The sequence below is a fragment of the Coturnix japonica genome, chromosome 1, assembly GCF_001577835.2.
Source record: "Coturnix japonica isolate 7356 chromosome 1, Coturnix japonica 2.1, whole genome shotgun sequence".
NCBI classification, from domain to species: Eukaryota; Metazoa; Chordata; class Aves; order Galliformes; family Phasianidae; genus Coturnix; species Coturnix japonica.
This window is the reverse complement of record NC_029516.1, coordinates 124883862-124910090: the sequence shown is the minus strand read 5'-3', so window position 1 is coordinate 124910090 and position 26229 is coordinate 124883862. Positions and strand designations below refer to the sequence as shown.

Here is a 26229-nt window from a genome sequence, read left to right as displayed (position 1 = left end):
ACGCATATAGAGCTGTAATAGATGTTTATGGGGCTGGCTGGGTGAAACAACATAGTGCACAGAAGCGGTTGCTTGGAGGTAAATACGTGTTGCTTCTGCATCCGTGCTGTTGATAGAGGTTGTCAATTATGTGCAAAAAGTGGCAGTCTTTAAGAGCCACGCTCGCAATGTCTTTCCTTCTGTTTTCTTCCTAGCCAGTCGATTTTGAAGAAGAAAATATTTTCTCTTTTGATAGGGAGTAAAGGAAGATGGAAAAGATGAGAGCTCCAGCGTTGGCAGAGCAAGCTTTGAACCTAATTAACGCGAGAGGATTGTTGAATGAGATGGCAAAGTTTTAAAGGATGCACGCTTATTCTGAGTGACTTGAAGGGCCGAGGGCAGAGTGTTATTTGGTGGTTGCTTTTGTTTTCGCTGGGGTCATTTTTGGGATTCGTATGTCGTGACCTGAAGCGGGTGCAGATGCTGTGCATATGGGTTGTGTTGCCCTATACAAGACCAGCTTTGAATTTACAGCCTAGGCCACTAGCAAGCTATTGTGTGTGTTTCTTTGCAAACCGATTTTTCACAGAAATAACAGGTTTTCTAGAGCCACCTATGGCCCTAAGTGAAAACCAAGCTGTTGTTGGGAAATAACTATTTCCACAACAGTCTCCAAACTGCTGACCTCAAGGCAGAGGGGGAAGTCAGGGGGAGGGCAGAGGGAGGCAGTGACAGAGAAAACTTGGCATGTATGGCAGCGCTCCCATCAGCCGGGCTGGGAGCAGGAGTGGGGCAGCCGAGCTGGGGACTGACTGCTGTCCTCCTGCAAAGTAAACAAAGGGGTAACGCCAGAAACGTGGCCACGTTAATTTGGTACATAACGTACTGAGGAGAGGATTTAATTCTATTGTATATTTATCAAAGCGTGGTTTATAGACAGGTTTTAATGTTTAATCTGTATGTGTATTTATTTTCCCTATTTCCTTTAAGCTCATAAACGTAGACCTCATCCAGAAGTGCTCTGGGTAAACTCACTGAGGTTTAATCTCCACGTAGGAGGCAAAGCTCTCCTTCCACCCTCCTGTTTCCCTGGAAAATGTGTCTGCCTGCTGCGCAGTTGCTCTTCTCGGGGATTGCTGTAGCCAATATGAAGCGAGGGCGGTAAGAAAAAAGCTGCACAAGCATCAGTCGGAGTGCTCTGGGTTGTATGTCAAACTCAGGGCTTCACGTGAGCTGCGTTTGTGGCAGGCGAGCAGGAAAAGCTGTAGCAGGGGGTAGCAGAAATACATCAGGAAGGAACTTGTTAGGATATGTGGGATGCACTTGTGCATATTTCCAGGTTTTTCTTTTGGTTTTCATTAGGATTTCACACTGAAGTTTGTTTACAGAGCTGCTTCTGCCACTGCTAAAATGATCACTTAGCATTATGTATTTGAATTCCGAAAGCTGTGGCTTGGGAGATTTTTAAGACTTATATATTCTTCAGAGAAATATAGAGACAATTTAAAGGAAACTATATGTGAGCAAAAGCAAGTTATTTTAACTCACTGTTATTTTAACACAGCGGTAATTCAGGTAGATTTGAGAGAGTCTGTTTTAGTAAAATAATGGTTTGCATGAGAGATCTCTTACATTACGTGTAATCAGCATTGATTACTGAGCTGTTTGCACTATTTTCAGATCTTGTTTTTCTGTATATATCAAAGTGGCAGGCTTTGCCTCTTCCAACAGAAGAGGGATTTTTCTATGCAGTTCATAAGACAATGGAGGATCCACGTGCGCTTAACAATTGGAGCAGGAGAACAAGTCAGATACAGGATATACAAACAAGCTCCTTGTAATTGCTTTAATAGTAAATTAGTGTAAAATACATGGAAAAAATCAATTTGAATTCTTCCTTAAGCTCTGTAGCGATCAATGTATTTTCACGTGGATAAATGCTTTGTGGGAAATAATCTTTGTCATTTGAAGGTGGTTGGTTTTCACATGTAGCTTTTTTCCTGCTGCCAGTACCTGTCCTCTGCTGTAGCAGTGCTGTATTTGTGGGATCTTCTTCCATGTTGTCATCTCAAGACAAGAGTGAGCTTGTGCCACCACAATGGCTGTGACAACAGAGAAATCAAAAGGTTGCTTGAAATCATCAACATGTTTGATTTTACTGTACTCTGAAAGCATGTGCATATTGAAGAATCTGAGAAATCCTTGCTTCCATCCAATCTGTAAATAAAATAATGGTTTTACTGGTCAATTAAAGCTCTTATTGGATACGGATAATTAGCTAGCCTTTTGTTCTGACTTTCTGACCACTTTTTGGTTGGCTTTTTTTTTTGCTTAAAGAAATGTGTGTTCTGTGTATGGTTTTATTTATAGAGGCATTTGCAGATTTTTCTTGTACAGTGTCAGTTATTTATTCCAGTGTATTTATGGCAGGTAACACTCAACAGTGAGGTGACTTTTTATGGTGAATCTTAACTCTGTTGAAGTAAAGTGGGGGGGTTTTGTCTCAGTTTCAGTGGGGTAAAGGTTTTACCTTTTGTATGTAATCCTGGGATTCATAAGTAAAATTCCCATTAAGGTTAGTGACTGTGTAATTGGGAGTTCTGCTTAATTGAAAACACCAGGCTTGTCTTCTCTTAACATCATGCTCTGTAACTTTTCAGTGCTTATAGTAGTTGATCTAATTTTCCAAAGCTGAAAAGATATTATGTATAGTGGTACAAAAAAACAACAAGAAAACAAAAAAACGAAAAACAAAACCTGCAACAGCAACTGAGGATTGTGTTCTTCCTGTGTTAGTTTTGTTGCCTTTATTTAAAGTAATCATCTGTAATGCATCTACTGAAGATCGTAATAATGTGATTTTTGATAGTAATAAACTTCCCCCTTGTTAATTAGTTCTTACTTTTGTGAGGGTTTTGTGAATGTGCCTAAAACAAATAAAAAGCATATCTTAAGAACTCTCCCTGTGTCTTTCTGATGGCATTTCAGATTATTTCAAACACAACCCTTGTTTCCTTTTTCATTCGGATTGCTTTGCACAATGAATTATTAAAATTCTTTCCATTCTAGTATGCCAACAGCCCTAAAGTTTTGATTCTGAGAGCAGCGTGAGAATGCTTAATTGTCTCATTTCCAAAACTTATATTCATTTTTTAAGTGACTTCTTAAAAGGATTGAAAGAACTGTATGTTGTATTAGAAGTCATTTTAAAGTCATCTTTGAGTAAGGTACTTGTAAGCGTAGTATATTCCCTTGCTGATAAGCTCCTTAAGAACATCACAATTAACACCCGAAAGAACTGAACTGCTTTTAACAACTCGCATAGTTGGATTTTACCTCTTAGAATTAAACATCTGAGGTTGTCTTTTACTGCCTCTATGAATGCACTTCTTGTCTCTCAGATTGCATTTTACAGGTAACCACACCAAAATGGCTAAGCCTGAACCCAGCAGCACCATTTGTGGAACAAAATGTAAACTGAAGCTATCTGAGATTAAATGGAGCCTTTGATATTTTAAATTCTGTTGATTATGTGGATGCCAGCTTTTTACAAGCAGATAGAAGTCTCATACATGTTACAAGTTTTAATATTCTGTTTTGCTTTATATACTAAATTACATTTAGCTATACTGTTCTTGTTAGGAATGCCATGGTTGCTTTGAGTGATTTAAGATAAATTGTTATAGACAGAGTTGAATGGAGGGTTTGTTCTAAAATGCACCGGTACAGTCATTGCTCAAGGCAGAGGAAATGCTTAGGTTGATGATTGCTTCTGATTACTTGATTTCTTTCAAGATAGCTACAAAGACTAACGTTCCCTTGTAACTAAAATGCATAAAGGAGTGTTTGAACAGAAAGAGCGTTAGGACTTGTTTTATAATGGTGGTCTTTGGTTTGGTTGTTGTTGTTGTTGTGTGTTGGTTGTGTTTTCTCTAATAAGGAGGGAATAACATGGGATTCTTTACACTTGATTTACTGTCATTTTTAAATAGCAGTAATTATACCGGAATGCTGAAGTGGTTTGAAAGTTGAAACACAGCAAGCATCTACACACACACAGAAATGCTATTATTAGGGTATGTAATGCAACTTTCCTGCCTATTCACCAGTTCAGTGGCAACATAGACACATTCAAGCGTTCTTCTCTATCAGATTTTCAGTAAAGCGCTTAGAAATCACAGTAAATATGTTTATTTTCAAAGTAATAAATATAAATGGCCATAGCTTGTTTTCTCTCTCTCTCTCTTTTTTTTTTTTTAACTTGTTAAGGGTGTAGTATGTTGTTACAGTAGTTGTCTGCTTGTTTTCTTTGTTGTCTATGTGTTATGTATTAGTTGTGTAGTACTGTAGCAGTTTGTGGGAGTTTTAACATGACGTTAGCAAAGTGTGTATAGTAACAGTAAAACGTGAGTATTGTGACTAATTTGCTCAATAAGGTTGTGTAATGTTGAGGGTTTCACAGTTCTTTTTGTTATTTCTTTGAATGCTTGCTTAAAAGTGAGCTGTATGCATGTGGTAATGAGTAGCATCCATTCATTTTTAGAGATAGTGCACTGACCCCAAAGTTCAGATGCATTTTGCTTGTGTGCGCGTTGTCTGGAGCGCAGCTGTTTTTAAAGTTTCCATGTGTATACATGGAGGGGGTCAAGAGTGGCAGTCCTGAAAAGCCAAGTTCAGCGGAGTAGTTCCTTGCTGCCAATTGCTGAAAAGACTGCTTTTCCTCCTGGAGCTTGTCCAAAGGACAGCTTCTTTTTGTTTTCACCCTGGTGTTTGTCTCTGCAGCCTGACTGTGTGTGTATCCTGGTAATCCTCTAGAATCAGCAGAAGTAAACAGAACTCCTCTAGAGGAGCTCATCCTCCCACCTAATGTTGACACCTACTAGAAAGCAGGGTGAATTTTCCCTCCACTTTGCTGCACCTCTGTGAGCTGTAGAAAAAGCCTGGGTTACTGGTTTAGATCACATCTATTGTTTCCATGCTCCTTTACATTGGATGAATCCCGTAATTTCAGGGTTTTATTTATATTTTAGGGTTAGGCATTGTTAGTTGGAATGAAAACTTAGATGAAAAGTAGAAGAAACACCGTAAAGGTTACTTGCACCTTTACAGAGGGTAATGTAAAACAGCGCACTTCAGTGTTAGAGTGCTAAGACAGACAGTAACACCTGAAGCTTCCTAAAGAAAAACAGAGGAGTGTCATCTCTGTTAGGTTCTATCGGCAGCTCTCCTGAAGAACAGGCATTATTTCCGGGACTCCTCTGGTAAGTTTTGTGCCTTGGAAGTGTGCTGCTGTCTGACAACTGCAGTGAAGCACAGATCTCCAACACCAGTCAAAGCAAAACTAGCACTGTTCAGCATAAATATTTGCTCTAAAATATGAGGGATTCAGTTGAAAGTCTATTTTTTAAAAAGCAAAGACAATATTTAAAGTTCTGTTATCCACGCAGTTTTCATTATTTACAGATTATGTGCTTTTCTTTTCAAATGATTATTTATCAGCAGTGACACCCCCAAGTTATGCATAGGTATAGGGAAATAATAACAATAAGCAATGTTTTGCTCACACAGTGGAGGACAATGTGTTTTGTGAAGAAACACACTAGAAGCTGCAAGTGGAGAAGTAATGCATCTTTTCGGCACTGAGTTTTGTTTTCTGTCAAGCCTGGATTTGCTTGTCTTGGTTAAACTCAAATAAATAAATAAATAAATAAACAGTTCTAGAGTGCATTATTATCTGAACTATTTCTGTCATTGGTTTGCTGACAGAAAAACCCAAGCGCCAGACCTAAGCCCCTCCTCCTAATCATAACATGCACGTTGCGGAAGAGGGACGTAGTAGCCTGATTCCATAGATTAGTAGTGATTCAGTGTTTTGTTTACATTTTGTCAATCTCTTCAGCATCCTAGAGGAGAACACTTCCTTCCTGGCAGATGGCAGCCCCAGGGCCATGCACCTGCCACGACAGGCTCTGCGCTCGTAATCTACCCCAGCATCGCTGTTGACAAAAGGCTAATGACAGGAGACTGTCTGCCTGACAGCCTCAACAAAACAGGAGCACATTTGTCCTTCAGCCAGGCTCTGAAAGATCTTAGGAAGGACATTTGGGTGTATACGCAAGAATTATCGTGGCATTTAATTTAGCCTTCTTCTGAAGCTCTTGTGGTGCGAGATGCTTCTGAGATAATTACGTTGTAGGTGGTAGGGTAGGGTGTCTCAAAGAAGGGATTTTCTGTTTCTCTGCTGGAGTGACACCCGACTTCCTATTTTGCAGCTCAGTGCAGATGGTAGGAGCACGTGTATGATTTAGCAGCAGAGCTGTGGGGTGCTGGCGAGGGGCACGGCCCTGTGCTGCTCAGAGGGTCCACGGCTGCTGTTAGCTGTTTATGAATGGTGTGTGCTGCTGTTGCATAATGCGTTCATTTTTCCATTGTCTGCCTTCTAGTGTTAAATGTTGTTACTATGTCACTAGGCCAGGATCTCTCAATTTGTCTTTCTTTCACTTGTGTGTTTACGTTTGGTTGCCGTTCTGATTTGAAATTCACATGGGTGACGTCCCTCACGGATGCTACCCATAGCGAGGGTGTCTTTGAAGTAGGCCAGGATGTTCTTTGCTAAATTTAAAAACTACCCAAATATTACCCAGAGTTTGTAGAGTATTAAGCGGGATTACATGACGCACGGATTAGACATTGTTGAGCAGCTTGTTTTTGTTTGAAGGGGTCAGAAATGGAGGCACTGGGGCTTGAGTGCAATGCCAAGCCAGGGAACTTACCAGTACCACAAACAGCAGAAGTTTATTAGAAACAACAGAACACAGTGGAAAGTCTTCTAAGCTTTTTTAAGTCATGCTTTAAAAAACATGTTTGAAACATGCTCTGGTGATGAGTGCAAGGTATGAAACTCACTGTTCAGTTTCGCTGAGTTTCACAGGCAATTTCAAGAGACTTGAGGTGAGGACTCAGCTTCTCTGAAGTCAAAGGCAAATCACTAAGTCTTTCCAGTAGCAGTGGGAAAATCCTGTCAGTAAAGTTAGATCTAAGCAATGTTAGATTTACCTATTGTCTTGTGTCTTCCCTGGCAGCATGTTATTTTAAAATGATATTAAAGAGGGTTCTCTATGTCCAGTTTAAGCCCTCATTAAATTGGTAAACACTGTCAAGCTAATGTATTGAATGAGGAATTTTGAAGATTTTTTTGTTGGATCTGGGCTTTAGCTCCCTGCAAGTTACAAACTTGATCAAACAAGACATTCCTGTGAACATCTTTTGGGGTAAAGTTAGGCTTGGCTTTTGTGTGGGAAGTGAGATACCCGGCACAGCAGGAAGGGTCCCTGAGGAAGGGAAAGCAGTAGTGAGGCTGGCTTAGTTTGCCTTCAGGGATGGAGTAACTGCCACTATACAAAGTTATTCCTACCAACTACAAGTGCTACATTTTAGCATTATATTTAAGAAGTAGGAGTATAATTGATACAAACCCCCATAGGTCACACCCGGAAAAGGATTTTTTTGCAACAGTTTCTGAGATTTGGATCTGAAAGGTGGAGGTGAAATGCATCTGTGTGGTAGTTTCTCTCAATTGTGTTATTGTATCATTTGGAAATGTTTATAAGAGGCTAGACTTGCATCTTCTACAATAAAGTTTTAATTCCTGAGCAATTGTTTCTGCCAAAATCAATGAAGCATTAACTGCAGTAATATTGTCTCTTTAACATAACAAGAAGAAAAATTATGCTTCTGTTGTAATAACCAAGAGCTATTCATTAAAAACTTGTGATAATGATAAATATTCAAATTGTGAACTGCAAAAATTGCTTTATTATGAGCATTATTTACAGCTAATTAGTCTTGATTTAATAAAACTCTGAATGTTTATATTTAGAATTGGAATCAAACTTGTAAAGCAGTGTAGGGGTATGTAATTCATTCCATAGTGGTCACAGAATTAATGTTCATGACTTTAACAGTATTTACAGGAAATGAGTATGTGAAGAGGCATAAGGGATAAACGTATGATCCTGAAGCACATAATGCTTCAGGGAGTTGGCTGTAAACATAAAATGGGAGTGCTAATGACCTTATAAACCCAATATTCCAGCAGTTCCACTCACAACTATCAGAGAGATATTCTTGCTTGCACAAATAAGTGCTAGGATGGTGTTGCTTTCTTTTGGAGTTCTACAAAAATATAATTCATCATACTTCTCTGTTTTAATCTGTAAATGTCAAACAAACATCTTGTCAAGATAAACCTTTTACGTTAACTGGTGTAATCTAAATAAATAGTAGATTGTATGGGTCTTAAATAAATATTTTGGTATTAATCAGTTGCTGAATGTTAGCCAATAGGATGATTTCCAGATGTAAATGCACCAATAAGTTTCAGCACTGTAAATAATTAAATGATTTCTAGACCAGGTCTATAGGTGTTTCCTTCCCCCCCCAGTTAATGTAAACATCCAAGTGACAGTAAACTTAATGCAGTGTAAGAGCTGGTAACATTAGAATAGTGTATCTGTTGTTTTTTGTTGTTTGTTTGTTATCAGGGCTACAAGGATGATGATGAAGGAGCTGGAATATCTCTCTAATTAAGAATGGCTGAGAGACTTAGGAGAAGAGAAAGCTGAGGAGAGGGGAGAACTTATCAGTGATTTAAAATATCTAAAGAGCAGGTGCCAAGTGGGTAGGGCCAGGCTGTTTTTGGTGGTGCCCAGCAACAGGTCTGGTAGCAATGGGCACTAACAGAAACACAGGAAGTTCTATCTGAACATGAGAGATATCTTCCCTTTAAGAGTGACAGAGCACTGGAGCAGGCTGCACAGAGAGGCTGTGGAGTCCTCTTCTCTGGAGATACTCAGAACCTACCTGGATGCTGTCCTGTGCAAACTGCTTTAGGTAACCTACTTTAGCAAGGGGTTGTGGGCTAAACCATCTTCAGAGGTCCCTCTCAGCCTCTGTGTTTCTATATTCTTGGCTATGATAGAAAGTATAAACAATGACCTTAGACATGGGGCTTGAATGAGCACAACTTAACTAGTGTGTTTTATGGCAGAAGGAGCTGGTCTATGTTCTGTGAGGGAAGTTATCCCCACGTCTGCTGTATCCGTCAAGAACCTGGCAAGCTTTGACTTGCCTTCCTGGCTCCATGGATCCTTTGTCACCATAGTAAGAGGAAGTAATGCAACACTTCATACTCTTCACACTCCTCAGCGAGTATTTTTCTTTGTACTCACAGATCATCTCTTATAGCTTTATAAGATGATAACACCACAGCCATACAATTTTACGTGAAATTACGTACCCCTACACTGCTTTACAAGTTTGATTCCAATTCTAATTAATTAAATTAAACAGCAGCTTGCTGTTTCTTTAAATTAGGTAAGATATTAAGGTATGTTCCTAGGACTTAGACTCCCAGAAGATGGGAGTCGTGGGTCTTAGTCATTTCTGTTAGACAGAGAAATGCCATTCTTTCTACAGTTCCCTACCAGCCTAAGTTAAAAGGAAAACACTGAGCTTTTCAGAGGCTTGATGTGTAGGATGAAAGTTTAGACTCTCTGTCCCAGGTGGAATGATGTGTACACATCTTGTCCTTAGGTATCTTAGCTCTGATGATGTGAGTATTAAGAAACGTTTCTTTTTTCAGCACTTCCTGTTCATTTGGTTTCAGTCCCATTCCCTTTACCAAGCATTGATTTTCAACTGGTCTTTTGGAGGCATTTTCCCAAGCACTGTGCTGACAGCTACCTGAGCAGCCAACTCTTATTCATTGCACTCTGTATGCAAGCCTCCAGTAAGCTCTGCTGAAGGTGGCAGAGCAGTAGGCAAATAAGTCCTTTATAAAAACCTGTTACATTCTTCTTTGTAATCCTTTATTACTGTTTTTTAATTATGTAAAACCATTGTTTTGTTCAGTGGTGAAGTGGCTTTGTCATCCTCAAATTAGCATAGCAGCCTGTGTGCACCTGAGTAAAGCTTTCATTTTTTTCCTGTACTCTTAGAAACAACTTGCATTTTAATATGTGTCAAAGAAGGTGTTAACTTATTAATTACGTAAAGTACAAGCAAAGCAAGTTCTTGCTAGGGAGCAAGAAATGCAGTGTGTTTGATACACGGAAAACTGTTCCTTGTCAGTTTAAAAACCAAAAGCTAGCACAGTGATGAAAACAATTATGCTTGATTTTCAGTTAATCCAGGGAACGCTTGTCCAAATTCTGTGATTTAGTTAAGGAAAAAACAATGGGAATAAATAGTACTCAGAATGGTACTTGAGATAACTGTGTGGGGCTATGACATTGGAACCTCTGATACAGAGTAAGCTGCCAGCTTTGAAGTAGTTCGTGGACTGTAATTTGTTAGGCTGTATGGAAGAACCACTCATTTAATGGCTGTTCATGCTGGGTTTATCTTATAGTTGCTTTATGGAAGTATTTTTCTCACCTGAGTAAACATGTCCAAGTCTTGTATCTACTGTATGGGGAAGTGTTCCTGTGGTCTTTTATCTTAAACATTGATTGAATCTGGCTTTTTGGTTTAGGGACTTTTCTGATGACTACTGTGGAGGCTGAAAATCAAACTGGGAAACAGTGGTGGAGTTGTGCCTCAGGTTGGTTGGTTGGCTTTTCTGTTTGTAAACAGACATCTTGTGTTTGCTACGGAAAAGCTGCAGTTGGATTGTTTAGCATAGGATGGGTGGGACTATTTGCAAGGCAAAGGAGCTTATTCCAGAGGAGGCAATTTAGTCGTTCTTTTCCTAACGTGTTTTGTGGGATTTAGTGTTTCTGGACTCCTGATGGATGCAAAAGTGTTGTTAATAGGCAGAAATATCTTTGTCTGAGGCAACAAGGTGATCACATTACCTCAAATTCTTTGCTGTGGGGGTGGTGAGGTGCTGGCACAGCTGCCCAGAGAAGCTGTGGAGCCCCATCCCTTAAGGCACTCAAGGCTAGATTGGATGGTGCCCTGGGCAGCTGGTGGGGGAGCAGCCTTGCCCACAGTACGGAGTGGGGCTGGGTGAGCTGTAAAAGGTCTCTTCTAACCCAAACAGTTCTGTGATTCTGTGGTAAAATTTTAGGGGTCTTAATACATCTGTTCAGAATGAAGCTGTTTAGTGTTGAGGGTTTCCAGCTCAAATGTCTCCAGTAGGCACCAAGTGTCAGTATTCTTGTTTTATGCTTCTCCATGTATGGTGCTTTCTTAATCTAAACAGTGTTTTTTCACTACATGTAGATCTAAGGAGTAGACATCTCATTAGCAAGTTGTTAGGAGCATAATTAAAAAGTCCTCTTAAAATAATGTTCAAACTCCCATTAGTAATCAGGAAAGATTCAGACTGGAAAGATAGATATATGAACCTTTAAGGTATATTGAAGGGGATGGTCAAGGACAGTCTTCATTATTGATACAAACCTTTTGCCTTCCCTGACTATAGAGGGAACCTACACACTTAGCATAAAAGAGACATGTAACTTCTGGAGGGCTGTGGTTTCGTGTCATCAAATTTGCTATTTAAAACAAAAGGGCTTGAAAACAAGACTGATGCTCATATGTGTATACACTGGTGTAGCTAAGCAGTCCTGCCTGGCCTGGCCTTACTCTCTATGATAGTTTATGATGCATTGTGTGTGTTCAGTAAATGTGAAATTGAAAGGGATTTGTGTTTTCTCTAGCTATGCAGCTGCTGCACTGTTGACTGAACACTTTTCAATGCATTTCCTGGTCTCAATCACAATACGTTAAATATGCAATGATATCACCTCCTTAGAACTTGGAAACAAACTTGTGCTTTAAAGCTACAGGCATGTTGGGGAAAATACTTGTTTTGCAAACTGTTTCTTTTGCAATCTCCTTTCTAAAGCAGCATCTTAGCTTTTACAAAGTCTCATCTACTTCATGGTATTCTCCAGGAGGTTCCAGATCATGAATTTAACATCCTGAAATGCTCACAGCACATACTTGAGATGTCCTAAAGGGGTTTAGAAAGTTAGCTTGCTGTCAATGGGAGAAAATATATGCAGCTTTCTGTTCTGGAAACACCCACTGAAGTCTAGGGAGCTGTACTCTGATGAGCAATGTTAGGTCTAGAGCCAAACTTTCAAGTGTCATTCATGAAGTGACAAAGATGGGTTTCAGTCTTCTTGCTGTATAGAAACAATCCTGACAATTTCAGAAAGACTGGTCTCAGTTACATGGTCATATGGTCAGATTCACTGCTCTAAGCAGAATGTATTTTTCAGAATGCTCCACGAGATACTGGCAAACCTTAAAAAGAAAAAAATTAAGTATTGATGGTTGCCTATAAGTGTATTTACACAGCAGCATATCAGTGAAACATTAAACAAAAGGAGGCAAAGATGCATGTGTGAGAGCACCTGTGAGATAAGGAAAAAACAGAGCTCCTGAGACAGCCAAGTACAGCTTTATGCAAATATGTTCTGAGAGCTCTCGTAATTACAGGAGAAAGAGCCTCGTGCTCTGCAGTCAGCTGTACTGGACATGATTGATACCTATTTTTTGTCTCTCTTTCAGTCTCTGAAGTTTGGATAAGAGTGCTGGGAAAGCACACTGTGCTTTGAGAACATAATATTTCTTATATTTAAACAAATGTTCTTTTCTTGGGAAAAGTAACATTTTGTACTGCAGGTCTCACTATGGAGAAACAACACAAGTACATGCTGTTTCTGAAGCTAAGATTCATTGTCTGTATCACTCTTACTTGTTCCTTGGGGTAGGTGAAACTTGGCATTCTGCATCTCTTTAGCTACCTTTCAAGAAAGTGAAACTTTAGCATCTGTTGTTTGGTCCTGCAGAACAAATGAATCTAGGCTTGCTTCACGTTATTTCTGCAGGAAAGATAGGGAGGATTCAAGGTGCATGTAGAGGAGCTGGGAACAGTCTCATTCTGTACAATCTGTGCTTTTTGAGTGAGAAAGAAAGCAAAATATGAGTAGGACTGAGGAGGCTGTTCTATGTAGCTGTTGCTTTCACAAGTTATTTTATGGCCGACTTCCAGTTTTTAAACTGGTCTTCTCAGGAGATAAATTTTAAACAAAAAGTACTTTTCTAAACAGTTTACTGAGCTTTTTGTCTTTCCTATCAAACAAAGTAGCAGTTATCCTGCAAATGTGATATGCAGATGATGGTTATGATGCCCATGTGATAAATATACATTCTTTCCTTTTATATCCTAACATATACTTGCTTCTATGTGCATTACAATCCATATCAGCTTCAGAAATAAATGCCAATTCATCTAGAGATTATCTTCAGAGCACCACATTGTAAAAGAAGCTGCAAGTACCCTGTTTGTTTTTAAAGCCAGCTTTATAAATGCAAAATAGAGATGCTTTTAATTTTTCTAGCATTTCTCAGAACTGTTAATACACAATACAATGTTATAAATCTAGTCTGTTAATAAGGAATCTGAAGGGTGAGGGTGTTGAAATCAGTGGGGACTAAGCACCTCGCTATGTTTGTGAGTCTCAGTGTGAGACAGTAACCAGTATGCCAAGTGTGTGTGTTGGCTGCAAGCCTACAGTCTAAAGATGTTAGGGAGAGCTCAGCTTGTTGTCTCTAATGAGATCGCTAGAACTACTTTGATAAACGATATTTTGAAAGATGGTTATGGCCTATGTGTACCTGAGAAAAGGGTAAGGTGCTTTGATCATTCTCTGTGGAGGTATTATGAAGTATTTGCTTAACTTGGGTTCTGTTGGTTCTGGGCAGGAGCTGTGTCCCAAATCCCACATAATTTGTCAAAAAAAAAAAAAAAAAAAAAAAAAAGGAAAAGTTCTTGACCCACAATAAAATAAGCATGCATTTCATTGTTAAGGCAGGATGTAATTCCTTTGTGTCTGTGTTGTTGTGTGACCCTGACAACATACTGGACCGGACTATCACTTGTGGCTGGGTGCCACAAGCAAATTGTTGAGGTCTGTTATGAGCGATATTTACCTTGTATTAGATTTCACTTTTTTAGAATGCTTTGTTTTCAGTGAGTAGAAAAAGATACCGTGCTTGTGTGTGTGTACAGTGCCTTAGCACGACGGAAATGCAGAAGCCATAAAGTTTACATGAAGTAGCCTTTAAATAAGGAGACTTTGGCTTTATTAATGGACATAACTTTAATATGTACCCTTTTGTATATGGATACTTTAATTACAGTTCAGATGGAGCTAAAAGTGAAAAATGGTTAATGGCTTAACCCAATTTGTCCTGCTGCATTAAGAGCTAGTAGAGACATAGTTTCAAAAAAGCAGGAGTGACATTATATGCAACAAGATTAATAGCTGAATTAAAATTTCTAGTTATGAAATGGTACTCAGAATGATACTTTGGAAGATACGAAATTGAGAAAGCAAACTGTTCTTACATTATACCGTCCACCAAAACACATTGGCTTACTTTTCTTTCAATGTGAAAGAATTTTCCGTGATCTCATGGGGAAAAAAGTACAATTCTTTCAACATATGGACAGAACAAATGTCATTTAAAAAACAAATCTAGAAAAAAAAGTAATATAAAACTTCTGAGAAAGAATTGGTTAGCAAACAAATTAGAGACACTATCTGTGTGTCAAATACTGAAAGCCCCCTAGGAAACTGTGTTAAAAAGGAATACTTCTTTTGCTCCAGGCTTATTTATTTATTTATTCATTTATGTATTGTCCTAAAAAGTGGACTTGAATTAAATGGGCAAAATAAAGTAGTGAGCTTTGTTGAGAAACACTGGACACCCGTGGATGTTTCTTTTCTCACTGGGGATTTCCTTGAGATTGTTAATTTTGCAGCTTCTTGCCTGGCTTTATTTTCCTCTTGTTTGATTATTATGAACTAATTCACAATGACAACAATGAGAACACTGAAGGTTTCTGAAAGATTTCTGGAAAAACATTGTCAATACTTGAAAACTATCTCTTAAAATGTTTTCCTATTCCTATCAGATTCTCAAAGTTGTTAAATGAGATTATGACAACAAGGGGAAAAGGTAGGGGCAAGGCTGTCATACCATGCACGCACTGTTGTTCCTGTTAGCATTTTCCTGCTTTCTTTTTCTTCATTTCTTTCCTTCCAAACTATCTCTTAGTGAGGAGCATCATCTCCCTCAACATGTGAAGATCTCAGAGCTGCAGCAGCTAGTTTTAGTGTATAACCATCCAGAGAATTTAAAGTCCAGGTGATGTGCCCAAACGTGTTTGTCTCCTTGGTAAACAGTCCTGAAGTCAGTTTGCAATGCAGGCAGATAGTTGACTGTGAAAACTGAAAGCATGCCACCCTCTGAAAGATAAATGTGTTCCTCTAGGATGGAAGAAATCTCCATACTGACTTGGTACATTAGAAATCTCTTGATGCTAGATGCCTAATCCCTTTCCTCGCAATGAGGAGAAGTCCTAGACAAAGTATTTCTGTTCCCCTAGCTATAACATTTAAGTGGCTAGAGCACTGTTTCACCATTGACCTGCATCCTGTACTTTTCTGGCAGAAAAAAATCACATTTCTCTTTCCCCACTCCCATAGTCCTTAGCACATCTTAGCCTTATATTCTTCAGTAGAGTGCTCTCATTCTTTCTTACTGAAGCTGTTTTCATAGAATAATTAGATATCTGTTGTAGCGGAAAGAGAGAGTGAACACAATTTTCCACAATTTTTGCGATTCCTTATCCCTGTTCCCATGAATATTTAAATATTTAATATGAATAATTTTTTGATTTAATCACTGGAAAAGATTGCCTTTCTCCCAGGCGAGAGAGAAAAGGCATACTTTTCTGTCTTTGAGAGCATTTTACCACTGTCTATTTAGTCATGGATATAACCCAGTGGCTTAGAAGAAGCCGTCAGACTTTGGTGTTGTCTGTTGGTGTCTGAAATGTCAGTCAGGTTCTTGCTAGTGGCTCTCTCCTGAAGTCCAGTTCATCTTTCTTTTCTCACTGTTCCTTGCATGAGTAAGGTCCACCTTACACATTTTGATGTGTTAGAATATCAGTCTCTAGTTAGGAAGGATCTTTCCTGTAAGACGTTGTTGACCTTGCTAATGAGTACTGATCAACGTCTAAGAGGATTTGGTCTTTGCTCTTAAAAGGAATACAAAATCATTCACCTCACAGACTTGGAAATTTTTTGGTAACTGTTATTCATCTGATCTTAGTGTGGAATAAACTAGAATATCATCTAGTGTCCTCTGTAAGAAGTAGACATGCATATATACCTGTTGCATCTCTTAAGGTGAATAGGATGATAGTAGGTAGTCTAGTGCGTTAGTCACCAATCCATTCCTCCCTTGTCCTTCAACTCTTTTAAGGTGCTGAGCATGTTGTTTTGCAAAAATCATCTCCTCTCCTGTGAAGCAAGGTCGAGGGAACCGGGCTTGTTTAGACTGGAGGAGAGAAGGCTCCAGGGAGACTTCATTGTGGCCTTCCAATACTTGAAGGGAGCATATAAACAGGAGAGGAAATGGCTGTTTATGGGCATGGGTAGTGACAGGTCAGGGGGGAATGGTTTTAAACTGAGGCAGGAGAGGTTTAGGTTAGATATTAGGAGGAAGTGTTTTTCACGCAGAGGGTGGTGATGCACTGGAACAGGTTGCTTAAGGAGGCTGTGGATGCCCGATCCTTGGAGGCATTCAAGGCCAGGCTGGATGTGGCTCTGGGCAGCCTGGTCTGGTGGTTGGTGACCCTGCACATATCAGGGGGGTTGAAACTAAATGATCATTATGGTCATTTTCAACTCAGGCCATTCCATGATTCTATGATTCTATGATCAAACAAGAACATTACTCCTTTTTCCATTATGGCTAAATCCTCTACTAGTGAACTGCAGAGTGGCTCTTTGACTGACCACTACCAACTGTTCTTTTTAGTAGCAAATTTCTTATGTAGTTTATACATCTGCTTCTTTCTATCTGAGTCCCACTTACTGCCAATGGAAGGTGAAAAGGACTAAACATTTTTCTAATGTTTTGTTTGCTCGGAGATGCTTGTTTTTTATTTATTTATTTATTTTAAAATTCTTTTAATATATTTAAGCAGTTGCATACCCTGCTTGCAAGAAAGAGGATAACTGAACAAATTTCGAACAGTACTATGTTGAGTTGTTTTTTTGTTGTTTTTTTTTGCCTAATTAATTTTATTCTTAATCACGGGATTAAATCACAAATATACGAACTTGTTTAATGCTACACAATGTCTGTAGCTCTGAAATTAAGAGGTATGATTGCAAATGTATTAAATTTATCCTGGAAAAATGAGCATGTCTGCTCCCTTAATTTTAAATGTGAAGTGCCTATTTTTATTATAATTTATGTGGGAAATGTATTTCTGGACCAGCACTTTAGCTATAAATTCATTATAATGACATTTGTAAGTTTAATCCTTTATTTTCCACGTAATTACATTTTAATGTTTTAGTTATTCATATTACAAAATCTATAAAAACCTTGACAAAATGATATGAACTACAAATTATATCAAATTCTGAAATCAACTAAGTGTAATCCTCACTGTCATCTGCACTTCAACTTTACACTCAGCTGCTAGTGAAATTACAAGTGAAGTAATTGCTATTCATGTAACTAGATGGTATCAAATACAAATGACTTTGGTTTTGGTAGTAGCTTTGGATACAAGTTGACAGTAAAAATTGTATGGATTTCTGCATAGGTCAGATGAACATTTCAGCCTCTTGTGTCTATGCTAGGGGAACAGAAACAGTACTTGCTACTGCTGGCATGCAGCATCTTTTTCCAATCTAGTGTTTTGTTTCCTACTTTAAAAGATATCCTCTTTCTCCACGTTAATCATAGTAGAACTCAATATGTTATGGTTTTTAGCTGTATCACTCAAGAAAGTGCCATAAAGCTTATGTTATTAGAGAAAACTGTGGCCACAACATCCTCACTTTGCGACTTTAATGAAATCTGGTAATTTTAATAATCGGTCATGGATAGTCCGCGTTGACCCAGTGCTTTTTTTTCTAAATTCATAAAACAACTAAAACATATCCAAATAACATTGTGTGCTGTTCCTTTGTGGACTTAAGTACCAAAAGGGCGTAGATAAATATGATCAACCATGACTTGTTTAAATGAAATAATTATTACATAGCTTTTTGATTTCATGGCTTCACTTGTGTTGTATTTTTTTTCTAATCGACTGTGGAAGCCCTTCACTTTGGATTGCTGTTATCCACGGACTTCGTAAACTGTTAGAGCGTGCTGCTTTATGTTTTCCTGTGAAATGTTATTGTGGCAAATGTTTAAGCTCTGACTGAAAGCTTTACTTGTGGTGATGATCAAGCTCTGCTTTATTTGGTTGGACCAGTCTCACTGAATTCCCTGGAAGTACCGGTGGAGGCAGATAAGCTGTTCTGTTGTCTTAGCAAGGCTGCTTTTGAGCTTTTTATTACATATATTACTCATTAATTGCTTAATGAGAGTCAGAGCTAGGTAAGGAGTGGCTCATCCTGTGTGCTTTTCAGGTGGGATCTGTGTCCTTGGGCTGTGCCATCTAATGGCTTGGCCCAAAGCCTACAAACACTCCTGCTGTTAACCTTGGGATTCAGTTATATCAACAGGATTGCTTTTCTAGGAAAAAATAGCAGGATCAGAGCCTTAATCAATTTGGTAGGCTGAGTGTGTAGGGGGGTGGGGGGTGGAACAAAGGGATAAAACCAGGGATCTGTTTACCTCAAGTCATGGTTTGGGTCTGTGGCAGTGCCATGGGCTCCCCGCCCCACACTCTACCCACTTGGATGGTTGTGCTACCACTTGAATAAATTGACAGGTGATGAATAGCCTGCACTATGTTGAGCCATCAGCCATGTGAATAGCTCTGCTCTTGTGCTTGCCAGCAGAAGAGAATCATTTTCAGGAATTTAGAAGAATTTTATTCATTGCTTACTGGCTTTGAAAATAAATAAGCAAAAGAGATATTTAATGGATTAGTTAGTATATTCTCTTCACAGTTTACTATGCAAATCTTCGAGCATTTGGTTGTTTCCTAGCAATCTGTGTGTGTTTTGTTATCTGATTTATTCTCTAGAAAGCACTGATGGAATTATATGGTGTGAAGTAGGTCTGGAAATTTCAGCAGCAATCAGGGAGGTTTTTTGTTTTGTGCTTTTTTTTTTTTTTAATAAAGCCCAGAACCAAGAGGGAACTTCAACACTGAAACAGTACTGCACTTTGTGTTGTGATTTGTGTGTGCCCAGGGGAATGAGGTTATCAAATAATATATTTGTATCCTTTAGGATTTTTAGTTAGTCCCTGGATACAGGCAATGTGTACAGGTTTAACTTGCAGTGATAGATTTAAGTGCAATGTTGATCTGGGACTTCAAAAAAAGTAGGAGATATTAATGACTGAATTTAACAAAATACAAACAACGGTGATATCGATGTATTTAAAAACATCAACAAACAAACAAAAGGATGGAAGCATGGAAGTCAGAATTTTCTGCTTGTTAGTAGGCTTCCTCTGAAGCTGACACTTGTTATTGTGTGTGTTGCAGGGTTGCACTAGTTATTGTTTCATTAGAGGGGAGGTTTGGCTTAGATATTGGGGGAGAATTCTTTACTCAGAGAGTGGTGAGGCACTGAAACAGGTTGCCCAGAGAAGCTGTGGGTGCCCTATTCCTTGGAGGCATTGGGTTTGGGGAACAGGGTGGATGGGGCCCTGGGCAGAGTGGTTGGAATTGCATGGTCCTTGATATCCTTTCCAACACAGGCCATTTGTGATTACTGAAGATGACTCTGGGGTTGATTCTGAGGTTATAGACTAGTGTTAAAGTGTCTTTGGGTGATGTGTTGATTGAATTCTGGGCTTTAAAGCTTAGGCCCACAATCCCTGTTGTCCTCTTACAAAACCCCAAGAACCAGGTTTGGGGAACATTTGAAGTACAGGCTACCTCACCCACTCCAGTTTATGTCTGGAAAGTACTTGTGCTGCAAGAACAGGGTCAGACATACTCAGTAACTAACAATCCTCCTCAGTGACCACCATAGTTGGACATACATCTTTAAACATATTTGCTTATCATCTTTTCATGTACAAAGACCTTGTCCTCTGCTTTCCCTTTTAAACAAATTATTTACTTCATTTGGCTTTAGCTGTTACTCTAATGCAGTGGTTGGGTTGGTTTTCAGTTGGAGGAGGAAAGCAATGACACAGAAGCAAAGTGTATCTCAAAATCACAGAATTATTAAGGTTGGAAAGACCAGTAAGCTCATCTTAGTGGAACTATCAGCCCATGCCTGTGACCTCTCTCAGTGTGGCATCTACCTTGTCCTTGAACACTTCCAAGGACACTGACTCCACCAGTTCTCTGAGCAGCCTGTGCATTCAATCAGTATCTTCAGTTCTGCTGGCAGTTTTGAAGCTCCTTTGGTTGCATCATAAATTTGATGCCAATTTGAGAGAGCAAAAAAAAAAAAAAAAAAAAAGGCTCTTTTTATGATGTTAGAATGGCTAGATTTACTTGGTGTTAGATGGGGATAGTGGCACCAGAGAAATGCTAATAGATATGGACAGTGAGATACTTTCTTTTTGTTCCTGGCAAGCTATTAATTCATCTCAGTGTGCATCACTAAACTAAATCCTAAGTAACATCCTAAGTAACTGATCATAGAGCAGCTCCAATTGACTTAGACAGGACTTATTTCATAAGTAAACCTTAGCTCTGGGAGATTCAATAGCAATTTAGCAGTTTTCACATATATGTCAAGGTACGTCAACCTGTGTTTATTGTATAGACTTGAAAAGGAGACTTTGTATTGGTTTATCAGAAACTCACTTGGGATAAACCTGCACAGACAAGCACTATGCCTACTTTAACTTCCAGGTCTTATATAGCATTCACAGCCATCCCAAAGCAAATACTTGTATCTGTACAGTTGAAATTAAAGTATTATGGCTTTTCTAAGTAGCAATGTTAGTACCCAAAGTATTCCAAATCATTTCAGTTTCTAGGAAAACTTTTGTAACACATATACAAACTAAAGTTTTTACTTAACTTGTAAACTTGGGACAGCAACATACAAATGTCAGAATTGCTGTAAATTACTAGATAAACTAGACACTATTAATAGCAAGTATGAGGAATGCAATGTTGCAGCTTGGAATTCTATGGGGCTATGGCACAGTTAGCACCTTTCAAAACAAAGTGTCAGTATTTTGCTATGTAAAATGTGAGTTTTGTTTTTTGATCACAACTATTTTTGCGTTGCTGCTTTCCAAATGTTATACCAAATTAGCAAATCTATGTAATAAACAAGATATTGAAAAAAATTGATTATTTATGACCATGTTAACAAAGCACCTTGATGCTGTTATGACAGCATCTCTCTGGCAGTGGCGCATCCTGTCTATTCCTTTTTTTGCAGTTAAAAAAAAAAGTCACCTGGGTTCTTTAAGATAGGATTGGCCAATTCATAAATCAGCTTCTGTGGTACAGTGTAATTCACCTTTAGATGTTTAAAGAAGCTTTGTAAACAGTAATCTGAAGAGGATTCCTTCCATTTTCCAGCATGCTCACTTTTTTAGTTGCGGAATAATAATTGTTTAGTAAACCAAACAACTGGATTAGAAGATAGATCTCTCTTTGCTTATGTTTTTTGGAAGACTCTTTCCCTTAAGTCAATATGGTCTCAAGAATCTCCTTTAATATCTGTAAATTGATAGCTTTCAATAACAACCATACAGCTAAAAAACTACTTTAGTTAGTATCTGCTTTCTACAACACCTTTTTCTTACCAAACGTACAAAACAGTGGGGATCACAACTTGAACTAGGAGGGATTTCATACTTGGTTTTCTAACTGGTTGTGCTGGGGCTTGCTGGATTGAAGAGCCACAACAGAGAAATGTTTGGTACTTAGTTTGGTACTAAGAACTCAGTGAGGGATTGGAAAGAGCTCTATTTGTTGCCTCTGTAATGCCTTATAATATATTCAAATAGAAAAGCAGTTATTACAGAGCTTTCTTTCCACCCAAGCCCATTCTGAATAATCTCTGTAAGGTATTTTTTTGTGCTGTTTTAATCGTTTATGTGATTTTTGTTGCAGCTGTTACTGACTCTCTTTCATTTTCCTTTTCAGAGTGAAGGAGTTAGTTTTATCACCATGACCTCAAAGAGTACAACATTCAAAGAAGCTGCTCGGCATATTTGGTTTTCTGTTGTTTTGTTTTGTTTGTTTTTTAATTGAAGCTGCTTAAGGTTTACTTTTTGTTGTTGTCATTGTTGGTCTGGACAGTTACTTAACTTTCAAACTGTTGTGGACTAAACCTTACAGCAAATCAGCGAGGAAGGGAAAGCAACCTGCCCAACTCATGTCCTGTCAATGGCATCTACATTATCATTTTGCTGCTGTTTTGACAGAAGTTGAAGATGTTCTTTAGACAGTAGGAACTTTTCTGCCGGCCTCTTTAATTAATGGCCAATGCCTTCATTTCCTTTTTCTGCAAAGACAAACTGTATTTATCCTTCGACATATTGGGGGATTCTGTGGCACCTGCTGAAGCAGTCAGATCTGGTATTTACTGGCATAGTTTCAAGCCTATCACAGTACTACCTACCTCAGTTCAAAGTAAAGCCGGATTTGCGGTGTTGGTGTACAACAGGACCTCCTTTATCTTTATGCTGAGTCTCTCAAGAGCGGTCGCCAGCCTTACTGAACTCGTAACGCATGCAGCTGCTACCTGCTCCTCCATCACAAGCTGCGGTGTCTGATTCTGGGATGGAGCCTGGAGAGGGCACTGGGAAATCTAACATGGGACGGAACTCTGTGGATTGGACTGGGACAGAGAATTCAGAGGGGTTAAAAACGTAAAAATAAAAACATGTAACTGAAACGACATAAGTTAAAGGCATCAAACTGTATTGGGGTTATCTCTCTTTACCTTTGACACACTTGTTTAATTCTCTCTATGTAGGTATTGATGTAGGTACTTCAGATTGCAAAAGCCTTTTCTCCTATCTACAAGCTCACTTTTGTCAGCTAACCCTGTTCTTAGCTGCGTTTCTTGTAACCAAAAATCTAGGTAGGCATACTAGGAATGCAGGGATGATAGTGGGTACTGGCCAGGTTCAAACACTAATATTAACACAGTATTATCTTGCCATCTACAAAGTCCTGAAATCTGCCTTCTACTGAAAGAGCATTGTTGCAGCTACAGGCATTATTACAGGGAAAGAAGAAGCACTGCAGTTGCTTATCCAGAGGTTTTTCAAGACTACGTGTGCATCACATTTTCAGTAGTCTGAAAACACAAGCGATGTGGCGGCTGTGGTCACAAACATTTTATACAACTGATGTACCAGACTAGCAGAATGTCATGCCACCTTGTTTCTCCTTTGATAAATTTGTTGAAGAGTTTGTATACATTTTAATGGTACCTCCCCAGTGCCTGCTCTGATAGACATGTAAGTATTACTAAGTTATTTGAGTTATGTGAGACATTATTTTTTTTAATCATTGTGCTAGGTGGGACCTGTACGTCATTATTAATAATGCATTATCTTTTGGAATTAATCTTTTTTTCTGAGGAAGATAAGAGTCAATGTCTTACAAGTGTAACAAATGACAACGCGATCTTCCTGCTTACATGGTGACTTTTTAGAACTGAGGATTGTATTACAAGACAAAGATGAATGTAAACAAATTACTTCTCTACCCCATGACATTATTTACATTGTAGTTTTGGGGGATTTAAAATCACAACAATGCATAGGCTAATACAACATTAGAACTAAAATCAATTTAAATATCTAATCTGAGTGTTGTTGGGTTTTTTGTTTTTTTAAATAATAATAATAATAATAATAATAATAATAATGCTAAAAATGGTTCTAAAACATTCTAAAAATGCTGCTCGTTCAATTCTGGAACTTAAAATACAAATAATATTGTTGACATTTTCTGTCTGAACCTCCCCATAGCACTGAGCGTGGTACCTGCTGAATACAATATTCTGATCTTCTGTTTTGAAGTAGCCCCCTGTACCAATTAGGAAATCATGCCACTAAAGTAAATGGCTAAAATACATACATCAACTTCAAAACAAAAACTTGACAATGTAGTCAGTTCTTCTCTATCCTGTAGATTTCACAAAGGCATATGCAATACTTACATTCTTAATTTAGTTTACAGAATGGAACCAAAATGTATAAATGTTATGTTTGCTAAACTTCACAATGTATATTGGGTCTTTGTACATTTTGCCTGACTTACCTTAAATTTAAAATATTTTTTGCTATATAACCTTAACAGTTATTAAGCAGTGTTTTCTTTTTGGGTACGTATTGTTTCTGGATATCAAGATGTTAAATATATTTCTTGCTATTGTGATATGACAAGAGACTTAACTTATCTTGCTGTGTCTTCCAATGTACACGCTGTATATAAGGATAAATGTGATGCTGCTGGAGACCAGAATAAATGGAACTAGAGTAGTGTATTGTATTTAGTCTGTATTGATCATGGATGCTCTCCTTAATAGCCATATGCAATAAAATACATTATTTATGAAAAGAGTAAAGTATTTCTGTACCTTTTTTTCTCTAGAGGTGGGGGGCTTGGGCGTTGTTTATATGAAAATCATTTTATCTCTTTTAAGTGAACCATGCTTTTATTCTAGGTAAATCTGCTATGCCCGTACTTACTTTCTTTTGTTTTAACACACAGAATGTCCCTGAAAATCCATGAAACTATTTTAAATATTTTCTTATTAATAAAGAAATTTGTATTATAAAGGGGAAGGAAACAACCAGGAATGGAATATGGCCTTAATTTTTAATTTCAGCTTATAAAGCTCTCATCCCGACAGCAGGTGAATGACTGTGCAAGTCCCTCATTTAATGTTAATTGGGGTAAAATTCAGTCAATGTGTTGTGTTCTCCTGGTAACATCTATTACTAAGTGGGCTTATATTTTCATAGTTACCTTGTGTTTGGGGCACAGTTGGAGAAGTATATTAATACAACCTTTTCTAAAAGGACAGAACCCCATCTCACTGCAGCAAACTCAGATTCTTTCTCTGAAAGTCGGTGTAATTGTCTGTCACTACAGTAGGATCATCTTGTTGCCTCTGAAGTTTCCATATAAGCCACAGAATCATAGAATGGTTTGCATTGGAAGAGACTGTTAATGACAATATAGTCCAACTTGCCTGCCAGTCCTCCTTTATGAAGCAGAGCAGGAGTGCTTTCCATCTTACAAATAATCCTTTGATTTTAAGCATTTGTATCTATATGCTTTTCTGCAACCCTATGCCACGGTGGCTAAGCCTCACTTCATGAAATCCCACACAGATTTCATTTCCTTTCTGTTCAGGAGCTCTTCATCTTGGAGCAGAAGAATATAAATCCTATTTTTGTTCCATCTCTTCTACTTGACTCAAAAATGGTTTTCATTATATGCCCACCCTGTGAGGTACTGCAGCGCCTCTCACCCTATCTGACTAAAGGTGTAATAAGCATATTTTCTTAAAGAAAGCATTAGTGGAAAAATACTGTAGAACACCATGTTATTACCCATCCAGCCAACAATACTTTTCAAACAGAGCTTCCCAATCAGATACCAGGTCATTTTATAATTTTACCAACAGCTTATTTCTTATATTTACTTGTGGCAATGTTGTGCAAAACAGTGGCAAAATATTGTGTGAATCCATTCTCCCCCACCCACTTTGACCAATTGATGGAGGCTGCTTTCCCTTACATCTGAGAACCAGCATCAATGTGTTTCTCCATGGTCACTTCTCCTTATTTCAAGGAATGGTAGTAGTGGTATGCTGTCTGACCTTGGGCTACTTAAATCATAGACAATGTGTATGTTGCCCAAGAGAGACCATTCAGCTGCTCTTTGTCTTTCGTGACTGTCTCTACTGTATGTTAGCTTGAGGAGACAAAATGGCACCTTGTGGATGTTACGGTACCAGCACCCTTGAGGGAAAATAGAAATTGCTTTAGTCTTTGAAATAGCTCTGGAGAAACGCAACTATCTGTAAGTATCTTCTCTTTCTCTAATGTTGGCGGGATGTGTGAGTGGTATCTTAATGCTAACACAGAGTATGGACATATTTGATAAGACATCTGGAAATGAACTCTTTTGAATTCACTTTCTGATAGAACGTAAGGCAAACCTTTGGCTACTCAATCTACCCACAACGTAGCTTTGTGTGATGTAGGAGAGCAACATTTGCACTGTCCTGGATGCCAGGTAATTGTCCTAGGTTCCCATCCGGTGATTATTCTTTCTGAAGGACC

General features: G+C 38.5%; 1 protein-coding gene across 3 annotated transcripts in view; it reads left to right on the top strand.

The window, feature by feature from the left end:
- The window catches only part of IRS2 (insulin receptor substrate 2), a 29362-nt gene extending 4867 nt beyond the window's left edge, over positions 1-24495 (top strand). The window contains exon 2 of one of the 3 annotated variants that reach the window (XM_015851426.2): positions 22061-24495. In XM_015851426.2, the coding sequence (XP_015706912.1) occupies positions 22061-22065 (5 nt within the window). In that variant the 3' untranslated portion in view covers positions 22066-24495. Of the gene's footprint in view, positions 1-194; positions 14201-22060 lie in introns of those variants that run through there. The other 2 variants (XM_015851425.2, XM_015851423.2) reach the window with 2 other exon arrangements.
- The last annotated feature ends 1734 nt before the right edge of the window (positions 24496-26229 follow it).